The 13,608-nt window shown below is 46.4% G+C and overlaps 1 protein-coding gene across 7 annotated transcripts in view; it reads left to right on the top strand.

The window, feature by feature from the left end:
* RAF1 (Raf-1 proto-oncogene, serine/threonine kinase) overlaps positions 1 to 13,608 on the top strand; it is a 66,479-nt gene that overhangs the window by 20,316 nt on the left and 32,555 nt on the right. For 3 of the 7 annotated variants that reach the window (XM_027703160.1, XM_027703161.1, XM_027703167.1), the window contains exon 1: positions 8,887 to 8,967. The exons of 2 other annotated variants lie outside the window; for them this stretch is intronic. In XM_027703160.1, coding sequence (XP_027558961.1) covers positions 8,907 to 8,967 — 61 coding nt within the window. In that variant the 5' untranslated portion in view covers positions 8,887 to 8,906. Of the gene's footprint in view, positions 1 to 8,090; positions 8,167 to 8,886; positions 8,968 to 13,608 lie in introns of those variants that run through there. 2 more of the 7 variants (XM_027703164.1, XM_027703166.1) reach the window with 2 other exon arrangements.

Here is a 13,608-nt window from a genome sequence, read left to right on the forward strand (position 1 = left end):
GGAAGTGAAAGCGTCTGGAAATTCAGCCAAAAAGCGAAAGTTCTCTAATGAAATATGAAATCTGACTCAGTCAATCTGTCTGACAGTGTTTAATTCTAGTAAGAATAATTTGCCAAACCTTTTTAGCTTAATTCTGGAGCTTCTACGAATCGCAACCCCCCTGCAATCTCCTAATCATGAGTAGCTGCGTGGAGCTGGCATTCCCGGCGGGAAGGCTCCCTGCCTGGCTGGCATTCCGGGTGGGAAGGCTCCCTGCCTGGCTGGCATTCCCGGAGGGAAGGCTCCCTGCCTGGCTGGCATTCCGGGTGGGAAGCTCCCCGGGTGGCACACACCGCCGGAGTGCAGGGAGGGCAGGGCAGGGCAGCGGCACAAGGCACACGGGCGCTTGGGGCTCCCGATGGAATATCCACGAGAAATCACAATAACAAGTTGAGGGTAAGCTTAAAAATAAAGCAGTTTAGGCTGTTGGAAGAGAGATGTTAATGTAACTGAAAGCAACCGAGCAGCATCAACAGCTTCGGCTGACACGCTGACATCCCTAATGACAGCCATTAATTTTCAAAGGCTAATGAAGACCAAGGCTGCTACTGCCTTGGAGTAAATAGTTGTGGCAAGAATAGTATTTATATGGTTTATTGCTTTGAAAGTTTTCTACTGCATTAAGTTATTGTGAAAGAATAATTGCATATTCTCTCCTTCTGTGATGAAAGTTTTCTTGGAACTGCTATTCCTTGAATGAGGAATGCAGTATTCAATGTGAAAACTACCTATTTTTATAGGTAGTAGAAAATAACTGCTAATTTTAATAGCCTGCATAAAGGATTATTTATAATACTGCTCAGCTTTGGCTACCTAGGATTTTATATCCTTGTCAAGTCTTCTTTTATAAACATTTGTTTAAGTATTTTTTTCAAAGCCTGCACAGGTTTCTGCCCCAGCAGAACAATCCCATTTACTCAGGATTAGTAAATTATACAGCTCTAGCTACTTCCAAGTGGTGCTTTCTTACCAAGAACCGAACTGCAAAGTAAAGGTAATTAGGGCACGTTGGCTTCTTGCCAAATTCCAAGGCAGGCTCCCTTGGCAAAGCATCATCCCAAAGGTTTCATGGGAGTTCTTCTGCAGCAGTTCCACTTTCCTCTAGGAAAAGTTATTTTATGGCAAAGGAGCCTTGGTGATTCCTCCCTCTTGCCTGTTCCATGATTTATTGTTCCATATCACTGCCCAGCAGTGGCACATTTTGTGTAAATTCCTTCCATTAGTCACAAAGCCACACAAACAGCTCGGAGCTTTCCTCAGAGAATTCTGAACTTCCTGCAAAAACAAGCATCAAAAAGCTACCAGGAAAACTAACCAAAGACTTTTAATCACTTGAGTCTATGTCCTATTCCTAAGAGAAACCAGGACTTTCCAAGTGTTTAAGTTAAATAATCAAGTGAATTACATGGCCTGTATTAAACTAAACAAATCTATGATGTATTATATTATATGGGCTGTATTGTATCAAATATGAGAACAAATCTCATTTCTTACCCATACTCAAAGACTTCCTAGGATTGCTCCAGAAATGGGAATTCTTCTTTTATCTTTGGATGACTTAGATGTGAGATTTCATTGTGGTTTTCAAATGCAGGAACTCGCTGCCATCCCTCCTTTTGATGAGTGGCAGCTTCTCAAATCCCATGTTTTAAACATAAAGCACTGGCTAACACATGTGCACAGTAACTCTTGAACTTCTGCTTGGTTTTTATCCCCCATCTCCAAATTCCATGCCAGATCTTGCCTTCCTACATCTCTGAGCTGTGTGAAGATGGGTAGAACAGCACAACTGCAGGAGTTAAAGGGGGAAGTGAGTGATTATACACAGAGTTATAAAAGGAAACATTCTCAGGAATATGCTTTACTATGAAAGCACTAAAAATCTGAGGTTAGACCTTTGTTTTTAATGGAAATATCCTGAACTCTACTAGACATGAACAAAGCAGGTGTGAAATATTATTTTACCTTATAATATATTTCATTTATGATGACGTATAAGGTATCATATTTGAAATATTATGGAAATTTGCTTATAAAAATGCCATTTTTATTTTGATCAAACTGTGTCTATAATCCTCAATACTTATTTAAGAATAAGTGTAGTCGCCCATATGTTATCCAATGCTAAATGAAGCCTTGGGAGAGGGAGGAAAAAAGGCAAATAAGAGGCCAGTGTCTCTGTCAGGGGTGTCCTGCGGAGATATCCCAGTGGTTGATCCTCCTCTGATGCCTTGGAGTTCCACCCTCCTTGCCCCAGGAAAGGTTTGGCTTTACTGCAATTCCAGAACCCTCAGAGAGCCCCCCTGCCTGTCACACTGCAAGGAACACTGGTTGGAATCAAGGTAATAGTATGGCATGGATGTAAGAATTAACAGGGGGTGTGTTGTGGTCATCAGACCCCCATTGGAATTCTGAGTAAACGCACATTACATACTGGCCACAAAAAAAATCATTATTCCTTTCCCTCCATCCAACGTTGTGTGTGTTAAGGGAAAAAATACCCTTCTTTTCACTTGCTGTCTAGAAGCTGGTATGTGAGCACAGAACCAGTTACCCTAACTCACCAAGATGTTAGCAGTGCTTACTTTGTGAAAAACAAGGCTTTAGTGTGCCTTAGATTTTGCTTTATTTGGTATTTATTTGGCCTTACTATCAAATGAAATAGATGTCTCAGCAATAATGTTTCAGCAGTTACTGAAGTTCTTATGTCACTGTTCCATTCCTGTGAAAGGCAGAAGAAAGGCTTACATAATCTGTTGCCAGTGCAAGGCTTCTGTCTCCACCAGAAATAGGTTTGAAGTTAAGGAATGTCTGAATAAATTAAGCTGAACACATCTGAGTATTAGATATATATCTCCAAAGTATTAAAAATACGCAGGTACAGCCAGACATGTCAACACTCATTTCTCTGCAATTGCTGAGAGATTTAACAAATCTCCTAACGCAGCACACTGGGGTTCTGATGAGCTACAGCAAGAGACCTGTATGTTTGCATTCCTTTGACCTGATGTCTTGGCTAATTACTGCTCAGGTAATTTACTTGTTTTGCTCATAGCATTGTTTTGGGTTTTTATTATCTTGCAGAAAGAAATTAAAAAAAGTTCTTACAAAAATAAGACCAAAACGAACATCATCCTGGATTAGCAGCTTTAATCATAGTTGAGTTTTCTGTTGTAGCAAAAGCAGACCCTGATGCACATAATCAACCTGATTACCACTGTCCAGTCTGAGAAATGAATGTGCAATGACAGAAGAGCCTTAACAATTGGCATGGAACATCTGACAGAAACATCCACCACCTTTATAATCAGGGGCCAAATGAGCCGTATACATATGCAACTGTTGTTAAAAATAGCACAGCTTCACCGGTGCATCAGCCCGGAGCTGCACTGGGGAACCCCCCAGCCCCTGCTGGCCCTGGGGCAGAGCTGTGCCCGTGAGCCCAGGCTGGGTTTCCCCAGCACCTCGGGCTGGCTCTGATGCTCCCTCCCAGCCTGCTCGGGACAGCGGGCACCGGGACGGACACGGAGCTCAGCTCAGCGACAGAACTCTCCCCTGCTGTCACGTTAGCACACTGCTTCTCGAGCTCTGTGCTTGCAACAGGATTTTCAATTGTCAGGCCCCTCCAAGCACAAATTGCTGCCTAGGACATGGAGGTACAAAGTATCCCAGGCTGGCCCAAGCACGGCTGTATTGCCAAAGGGAATCCAGCCTTTGATCACCTATCTTTGTTTATCTCAATGCCTGAGATGAACTTGAAAGACAATGGATAAATAGGCTTGTGCTGAAAGCCAGAGACCTTTTGTCTTTCTTTGCACAGATTTTTCTAACAGAACCCAGAACGTGAGAGTTCCATTTCTGTTAGTGCATGAATGTGTGCACATGGCTGAAATGGACTTTTCATTTGTCCTCTTGCTCCCTCCATTGAACCTTTGAATGGTGCAGGTATTTATAACCTTAGACCTACACGCTGATTAGCCCGGTGTTACCTGGGAATAGCAGTTGGACAGATTCACTGGCTGGGCTGCTTCGGGTTCCCTTGTCTCCAAAATCTCCCTTGGATAAAAGCCCTGTGAGGTCAGGGAGAATGAGTGTTCCTGTGCACAGTGCAAACACATGACAATGAGAGCAGAGCTATAAAAAACCAGTTTGTCTTTTTTATGAAGAAACATAACAAATATGATTTAAGAAAGATAAAGTTTATATATTTTTCAGGTATAGTCTGATGCACATGTGCACGTATTCACAGCCTCCTGTTTTACCTCCTGCTGATCCAGCACTCATGATTCCTCACAGAAAACTGACATTTTCCTGTCATCCTGGGGTACATTATTGCAGTGAGCAACTTGTAGAGAATCTAAGTATTGAACACGGCTCAGTTACCACACTAGAAGCTGTCCATGCACAGGAAAAATCCTGCATAGCTGAAGGTCCCACCAAATGTGGTGATCAGTCCTTCCTGCAGCTCCATATCAGGTGTAATTGCTCTGCTGCAGAAGATGTTTTTACTATATATTCAGCTCAGGTTCTTAAAATGTTCGTGAGGAAAGAGTTGTTTCTGCTTTGCTATTTTTAAACTGTAGTTCCTAGCTCTGAATAGATTTTATTGTGGTTAGACTTTTTCAGAAAGTCAAAATAAACCCAATAAACCAGTCTGGTTAGGTTTCAAAAATAGAATACATGTATAAATCAAAGTGCTGTATTTATTGTCTCTACAGTAGGAATTACTGCTCAAGTAGACACAAATTGTAGCCTAGATTTTTAATTTTTTAAATTGTTTTTTTCCCCCTGTTGAAGCTCCAAGAGAGCCTGTTCAGGCTGAGTTTTTATTCACTGTGCAGGTGGCACCCATCAGGTCACCTTCTCCACATTAGATTTATAAAACATTCATCTAAAATTATTTTCATGCTGCGACATTCTCAGTACACAGTGCTACAGCAGCTGCCTCGGTGTGTTTGTCCGGTGCTTCTCTTTGAAGCTTCCTAAGTTCTGTGTGTGATGAAAGGAACATTGCCCAGATTCTCAATCCCTCCATTGGGAATGTAACTGCAACCCCTCCAACACATTTCCAGCTCCAGGGAAAACCACCGCTCTGGTCACCTAAGAAAAACTGGTATTGAAAAGCTGTGTAATTGATGTTTTCATCAAACATTTTTATTGTTAATTTTATAGAAAGACAGCCAAGAACCATGTAGGGATGAACATCTAATAGATTATAGTACTAGAGATGGAATTAGTTTTGGAAGAACATGCAACAGAGGATAATATTCCTCTATGGAATAGTGTAAGTTTTTTAGATAAATACGTTTCTTATATGAAAGAGTTAAAGCAGTGAAAAGGAAGAAGAGGAAAAATGAAGATACTAACTTTAACTTAGATATAGAATGAAGCAGTGACCAGGTGAGGCATGTACTGCAGCCAGCCCAACAGCAACCACTTTTTGCTGGATATGGATAAAATCAAAAGTTGAGAATTTTTTCAGGACAAACCAGCAAAAATAATTAATGTGACAGACTGTGCTATGGTTTTCATTCCAGCAAAACAAGCTTACTTATTCTTAACAGCTTTATATGTCCTGTTGTTATAAAGTAATTTATGCAATTTGAATTCTCAATACATGAAAAAACCCAAACTATAAATTATATTTCCAACCCACTTCTTTGAACACTTCAGTGACACGGGCAAATAATAAAGTCTTTCAGCTGAATGATAAAATATAAATAGTTTATGCACGATCATAACAAACTAGAGATTCCTTATTTGGCTTTTCTTTTAGGTTGCAAATGCTTATGTTCAAGGCCATTTTCTTCATGGCCTCTGTACACTGGACTTCTTTTGTATCTAACTTGACTTAAACTAAGCAATGTTCTTTTAATCAAAAAAAAAATCTCATGGGAGAAGAAGAGAATGACTTGTAGCACATATCAACCTGGCACGCAGAAGGACAAAGCTTGGGCTGTGGCTCAGGGGGAAGAGCCTTGGATAACATGGCAAAGTTTCTCTATAGTAATCCTTGGCCTGAGGAGTCAGGGAGTAAGATTTGATACCCCAAATTCCATAGTGAACTGTGTATATACATTTCTCCTTTCCCCCAGCCAGTATTCCACTCCTAATTCTCACTCCTCATTCTTCTGAGGCTCACAGCTGTTTCATGTGCTGAGGATACAATTGAGTTACACGACGCCACTTCAAATATTTGACAATTTTTGAGAATCCCCAGGTAATGACAGTTAAGTGGGCTGGGAATTCAGGAATATTGCATGGAGCAAACTGAATCACCACAAATGAGGAAAGGTTTAACTTTTATGGCTCCTTTTCAGCAGCCAGAATTCAAACTCTGCTCCAAGATGCTCACTGGGGATCATCCCTCTCGTTTTCAGCTGTGAGCAAAGCGGGGTCTGGGCAGCTGGGATGGCTCTGCCTGGGTGAGATACCCACTGGAGGAAAGGGAATGAATTCCCAGGCTACAGCCACGAGGCAGATTGCTCAAGATAAGGGTTGCTGTCCCTAACTCAGCCTGGCCCAGCCCCCATGGTTCTCATTCCCCTTCAAATCACTCCTCAAGCTGCTTTTTGTACAGGCAGAAAACCCCTCAGAGGGTGCAAGTATCAGATGGGATTGTGTGCCTGGACAAATGGAAGTCCAACACCTGGACATTCACACCCCAGACATCAAAGCACAAGCACAAACCAGGTCAGGCTCAGGAAGAATGGCGAGAATTTTCAGTTTATTTTGGAAAGTTTGTTCCATTTTTGTTTCCCTTCTACATTAGAGCTGCCTTGTTTCAGTTTCTTTGATTGGTTTCCTTGTTTGCTTTTCTTCTTGTTTCTTGTAATTATTGTATTTCTTTGCATGTGCCACATTGTTTAACTCTCTGAAATTTGGCTTGCTTTCCTCCAGACCTGTGTTTATTTGTTCCAAATACAATCCTTGATCCTTCTACCCTTTTAAAAGAAGTTTAAAACTTTACGAAAAGTCTTTGTCAAAACCACCTCTTCTTGAGGTGGATGTCCCTCCTTCTTTTACCTCTTTCTTTTTAAGCTCCTCATGGCAGGTACTTATATTTTACATTACAATATTTTAAGATCCCTTTGCATGTTTTTCTAAAATCTGTACTACTTTCTACCACGTTACAGGGATTTGCTTAGTCCAAAACCATGTGAATATTTATTGTACCCACTGCCCCCAGTTTATTTGTTTCTCAGATACGTGGATATGACTCCTGTTAAAGTCAGATAAATAAACAGTGTCTGTGCATCACAGGACTTCTTCAGTATAAACGAGACACTTAAAAGAAAAGTTACTCTATAGGAATTTGAAAAGGATGATTCACATGTTTAAATGTTGTCCTTGGTAGGCACTGTCTTGGTCTGGATTTGGTTTTCTGGGTTTTTTTTGGTAGGTCTGAGCCCAGGGCAATGGGGAAGAGGAAAACAAGAGAAGCAGCTCTTTTTTTAAGAGCAAGGCTGAAATCTCCATGTGGTCTGTCTTGTGAAAGAGTGCTACAAAAAGCTTAAATATTTATTTTATGAATATCCTCTAAATTGAAGGCTTTGTTACACTGGAATAAGTGGTAACTTTTCGAACATATGGGGATAAAACACTGAATCACAGCATCCTAAAGACACAGAAACTTGTGTTTCAGCCTTCCAGAGCTCCTGGATTCATCACCCCCATTTCAATCTCCTATTACTTGGCACCCACATCTCTTCCTGGAGGGCACCAGTACCTAAAGATTCTATATGTTTTTTTTTTTCTCATTTGGTGCTTAGGAGAGGCAAATCCAACAGTGCTGTTTTTTTCCTTGCCCTTGCCATGCCTCTGTGAGGTTTATGTGACTTTAGCTGGACTCAAGTCTTGGTTTATATCAGAATAAACCTTCTGCTGTAGAGAAATCCCAAATAAGGCTGAGAGAAGTTTGCTGGAGGCTCTTTTTAGAGAAACGCTTATTTAATTACCAATTAATGGAACTTACATGACTGTAAATGCAAACATGCATGCTCCTTAAGAACAGTTCTAGGAGAGATGTTTTCCTTTGCAGTGGCTGTCCTTGGGAGCTGTGTTTTGGGGTGATAAATCTCCCGTTCACCATTTGATGTGCCGTGCTGGATGTTTTCAAAGCTAAAAGTAGTGAGTTCGTGGAGCACTGGGAGTTCCAGCCAGAGCCCTTTGGTATCCCAACTTTTCCATGGAGCCTGTCCCGAGTTACACGGGGATCGCTGCCTGACAGCTGTTCTCTGTCTCCTCCAGGAAAAGAGCTCGCACGCTGGTTTTTTTTATTATTATTTTTTTTTAAATTTCTCCTCGGCTCCCTTTCCAGCAGCGCACACCCCACCCCTCGGCGCGCACCGCCCCTTGGGGCGCGCTGCCCGCTCCCGCAGAGCCGGGCTCTGCCCTGCACAGGTAGGACGAGGTGTGTGCCCTGCAGGACTCGGGGCTGTCCCGGGCCCACACCGCGGCTCAGGCGCTGCCCATGGCCCCGGTTAGTTAATTAATTCATTAATTAACTGTCAAACTCCCGAGGGCCTCAGCCGAGGCAGGGCTAAGGGGGAGGCCGGTCAGGGAGCTGAGGGGGCCGCTCTGAGGGGAGCGAGGGGAGGCGGCACGGCTCAGGCCCGCTCCAGCCCCCCGGCAGCGCTCATCCCCCGCGCCAGGTCGGTTTCCAGGGCAGGCTGGAGGCGCGGCGGCGGCGAGATCCCCTCGGGATCCCCCCCCCATCCCCTCGGGATCCCGTCCCTCCATCGCCGCTCCCAAATGGCGGCGGCGCCGATCGAGCGCTCGGCGCTCCCCGGCGGGCCGGGGCGGAGCGAGCGTGCCGGGCGGCGCAGGGCGGCGCGCCGAGCGCCGAGCGGGCGGGGCGGGGATAAATGTCTGCGGGGCGCGGGGCCGCCATTTTCTGTGAGCGCCGAGCGAGGGGCGCCGGCGCAGGTACGGCGGGGCCGGGCACGGCCGGGGGGCGCCGGGCCGGGTACGGGTGGGGAGCGCCGCGGCCGGCACAGGTACGGCCGGGCGGGGCCGGGCACGGGCGGGGAGCGCCGGGCGGGTATGGGTACGAGCGGGGAGCGCCGGGGCCGAGTGGGGCGCAGCGCCCGCGCTCCCTCTGTCTGCGGGTCCCCTTCCCGCGGGGCCGCCGCTCCTCGCTCGGCCCCGGGCGCGCTGAGCCGGCCGTGAGGGCGGGCAGGAGCTCGGCCCCGACAGGCGCCTGGGGAGGAGCGGCAGGAGCGGGCGGGGCGCGGAGCCCGTGGCGGCAGGGTCGGCCGGAGCGCGGGGCCGAGGGGCCGGGCCGGGCCGGGGGAGCGGGGCTGCGGCCGGGCCGCCGCCTGTCAGCGAAGCGGAGGGGCCCGGGCGGAGCATCCGCAGCCTTGGAGCTGTACCCGGACTAGGGCATGAGCGGGGGCAGCTGGAACACCTGGAGCCGTGCCTTGTCCAGGGGAGATGAGCATCCCGCAGACCCGGAGCCCTGTCCTGTCCGTGAGAGGGAGGGCAGCGGGCATCCCTCGCACCGGGATCTGTGCCCTGTCCGGGGGGAAGAGCAGCACGATGAGTATCTCGCCCCCCTGGAGCCGTGCCCTGTGCAGAGGGGATGGGCAGGGGGCACCTGGAACAGCCGGAGCCGTGCCCTGTCAGGGGGATGGGCAGGGGATGAGCATCCCGCCCCCCGAGCCGTGCCCTGCCCACAGCGGTGGCTGTGCTGGCCCGGCCTGCTCGTGTCCAGCTGCAGCTTTGTCCCTCCTGCGCTTCCAGGGGGCTCCCTGACCCTCCTGTCGCTGCGATCCACAGGCTGCTGGACCGGGAATGAAAAATGCCTTTAGGTTGTATGAGCACAACCAAAGCTTTCTGCTCAGGCATTCTTTGGTTGGAGCTGCTTGCTTGATTTTGGTTTATTTTTGGGATTTAAATTCAGTTTAAAAAAGCCATTTGCAAAGTGGAGTGAGATCCTTTTGTGTCCTGATTTCCTCCAAACTGTTCCAGCCGTGCCATGTAGCAGTGGTATTCCTGCGGAGCCAGGGCTGTCTCTGGCCTCTCTTTATCTGCAGTCTCACTGCACACATAGATAACCTGCCTGCGTGGTTCTTTTTCTTTCTTAGCCTTTAAGTGACACCCATAAATACAGGGACCTTACCTGGGACAGTGAGACCCCAAAACCAGTTGCAGTGGAATTGCTGGAGCACAGTATGTTCCAGGTGCAGCTGTAGATTGTCATAGGTGGGCAAAACAAGGATCTGTAGTGGAGCAAAACTCAGATTCCTCCAAAACCAAACCAGCTTAAAATATCTGAAAATAGTTTTGTACAAAAGACTTATAAAATGTCTTCTGATGTTTCTGGAAAAGTCAGCTCCATATACTGCCTGAAGGATCACTGCATAGTGTCAAACCAGGGTGTAATTTGAAGGGTATTCTTGTTCTTTAGGATGTGTCTGCTGTCTTGGTGCAGAAGGAAAGACTGACATGGGGAATGTGAGAGTTAATTTGAGGCAGTTCAGTTAAATCTCTTCTGTGGTCACCCATTCAGAATGGAAGTGGCTTTAATTTGGTTTGTCTTAATGAACATTTTCTGTAGGCAATCCCTAGGGCTACAATTTATCTTGAAAGAGGTATGGATCTGGATGTGTGTTCATGACATGGATAGTTAATGTAGTAAGCAATTTAATGTTAGATTATTAAATCAGAAGTGAACCAGCATAGTTGAGTTGGAGCAACAGTGCTTTCAGAAACCTGGAATGTGTTTTTCATATGGTTTGTTGCCATATTTAATATCTTCAGAACAACTTATTGTGCAACACTGCTGACTAACCTGCTTTGAAAGAAAATCTGGAAGTAGCAGAGAAAATAGCTATTTTTTTTCTAAAGAAGATCTAAAACTTATTTTATTTTCAGTTGAATCTCTTTCCCATTTTTTATTCTTACCACCACCGCATTCTGTTCAAATTACATATGAAGTCACTGCTGTCTCAGGGCCTGAACTTACTATGACTTATTAAAATAGCTCATATTTTATAAACCACAGATATGACCCACAGAAATCATTGGTCAGCACTTCTTGGTAAGCTAAATCAGCACTAATTTCTTCTGGAACATATACTGCCCTCCTCCCCCCACATTATTTATGTGGCTCCTTCTTTACTGTTGGGAAACCGGGAGCTGAGGAAAAAAGCCCCAGTTTTCCTTATTTGAAAACACATTCAGTTCAGAGCTGTTGGTTGTAAAGCTTCTGTAGGAGATGGGAACCAAGAGCTGCTGGGCTGGATTACTGTGTTTAAATTGTTTCCCCATCTTTGCTGTTGCCTCACTTAAACACCCCTTTTTTCTCCCCGGATTTTTCTCCTCCTCCCTCAGTTCTGAAGTTGCTTGTCCTGCCTCCTTGGCCAGCTTGGCCAGAGGGAGGGGTTTCCTTGGCCTTGACCTGGGCTCCTCAGGTGGGAATGTGCTCCTGCAGCACACCAAGGGTTTGTGCCCTGGCTGATGGAGAGCAAAGAGTTCTTCCGTCCTTTGGCTTCCTTAGCCTGTGGGAATTTCCTGTTCTTCCTACCTGTGCCTCACTGTTCACTTGGAATGAGGTGATACATCCCAGAGCTGCTGGAGGAGAGGCAGGACCGTGCTCACCCAACACCAGCTGAACGTGGCTTTGTGCAGGTGGATTTCCAAAACTTCTGTACAAATTCAGCTTGAAACAAGTGATGGAAAAGGATTATTGTTTTGTATGAAACAAGTTTCTGGACCATCCATGTTATACAAGTGTGTAACCTGTGTGAAGAGAAGCAGAAGTCAGCCTTCTATTTCTCAAAAAAACATCAAATTGCATAAGTCAAAATTACCTTTACTTGGGGAAGTAACAAAAAATCTTCAAAACAAGATTGAAGCTTGTGATTTGCCAAATTTCAAGACTGGTAATTTAAGCATGAAAGTTTCACATAAGTTTAATTTGTGAACAGACAGGTTTACATCTACATTGTACCAATTTTGATTGATTTTGTGTAATTACTTATGCAAAACCCTTCAGTATGTTCTGATCTGAAATACACCCACTGTGTGTTGAATGAGGTGGTGGAAACACTTGGTCAGCTCTAGAAATTAATGGAAAGAGGAGTTGATACAATACTGGGAAATCAGGTAACTATGACAAACTAACAAGGTGTTTTAGCAGTGAGCTCATGGCTTTTGAGACAGCATGAAGCAGATACAACTTATTCTGTATGGGTAGTCCATGCTTAGCAATGTTCTTATTTTTTCTGGAAAGAAACTGTTTTGGCCCCAGTTCTGTGAATAATTCTCAGAGCTGTGCTGGCTCTCGCTGCGTGCGCTGGGTTTTTGTAAACAAAGATTTTGCTTTGAAAAGCAGCTGGCGCACGTTTATTCCCTGAGTGACTTGAATATTGTGTTTGTACTATAAATGTCATCTGTTTTACACAAAGTTGATTTTATTGCAGCAGTGTGTACTGACCTTTTACAGTTTAATAGAATATGGTCATCTTGTGTACCAAAATGGTGCAGTGCAACAGCACAGGAGGGTAAACAAAGCGCCGTTCTTGAGCCACTTGGAAAGGAGAAAAGCATTTTCTTGGTAGACTTCAGAGCTAAGAATGAGAACTGACAATTAATAAGTAGAATGCTTACATAAGCAAGTATATTTTTTTCAGGGTTTTAAGCGACATAGTCCATGTGATTGAATTGTGTATTTTGCAGTGGGTTTTGCTTGCTTATGGGGGATGCCAACCTTTCTAGAGGTAAAATTTTATTGTGCAGAAGCTGGATTTGTGCAGAGCCAGCGCGGTGGGTTCGTTTGCAGGTGCAGCTGTGCCTGCCCTGCCTCTCTGTGCCTGCCCTGCCTCTGCTGTGCCTGCCCTGCCTCTGCTGTGCCTGCCCTGCCTCTCCGTGCCTGCCCTGCCTCTGCTGTGCCTGCCCTGCCTCTCTGTGCCTGCCCTGCCTCTCTGTGCCTGCCCTGCCTCTCTCCGTGCCTGCCCTGCCTCTCTCTGTGCCTGCCCTGCCTCTCTGTGCCTGCCCTGCCTCTCCGTGCCTGCCCTGCCTCTCCGTGCCTGCTCTGCCTCTGCTGTGCCTGCCCTGCCTCTGCTGTGCCTGCTCTGCCTCTCTCCGTGCCTGCCCTGCCTCTGCTGTGCCTGCCCTGCCTCTGCTGTGCCTGCTCTGCCTCTCTCCGTGCCTGCCCTGCCTCTGCTGTGCACACTCTAAATGTGTCCCGAGTGCAGAAGGGAACAGAGCACAGTTAAATCCGAGCTCAGTGGCTCTGACTTCAGGCAGAGCAGTTCTAGAGTTGCCTGGCAGCAGTGTGTGTCTGTGTGAGTGTGTCAGTGTTTCCCTGGGCTGTCTGGGGTGTGCAGGCAGGCCCTGGCTCTGCCCCTCCCTGCCGGAGCCCCGTTCCCGCTGTGGGTGCTCACGGTGGGTGCCCTGTTCCTGCTGTGGGTGCTCAGGGTGGGTGCCCGGTGCCATGCTGTGGGTGCTCAGGGTGGGTGCCCCATTCCTGCTGTGGGTGCTCAGGGTGGGTGCCTGGTGCCGTGCTGTGGGTGCTCAGGGTGGGTGCCCGGTGCTGTGCTGTGGGTGCTCAGGGTGGGTGCC

This window comes from Neopelma chrysocephalum, unplaced genomic scaffold (genome assembly GCF_003984885.1).
Source record: "Neopelma chrysocephalum unplaced genomic scaffold, ASM398488v2 Primary Assembly neopelma1_209, whole genome shotgun sequence".
NCBI classification, from domain to species: Eukaryota; Metazoa; Chordata; class Aves; order Passeriformes; family Pipridae; genus Neopelma; species Neopelma chrysocephalum.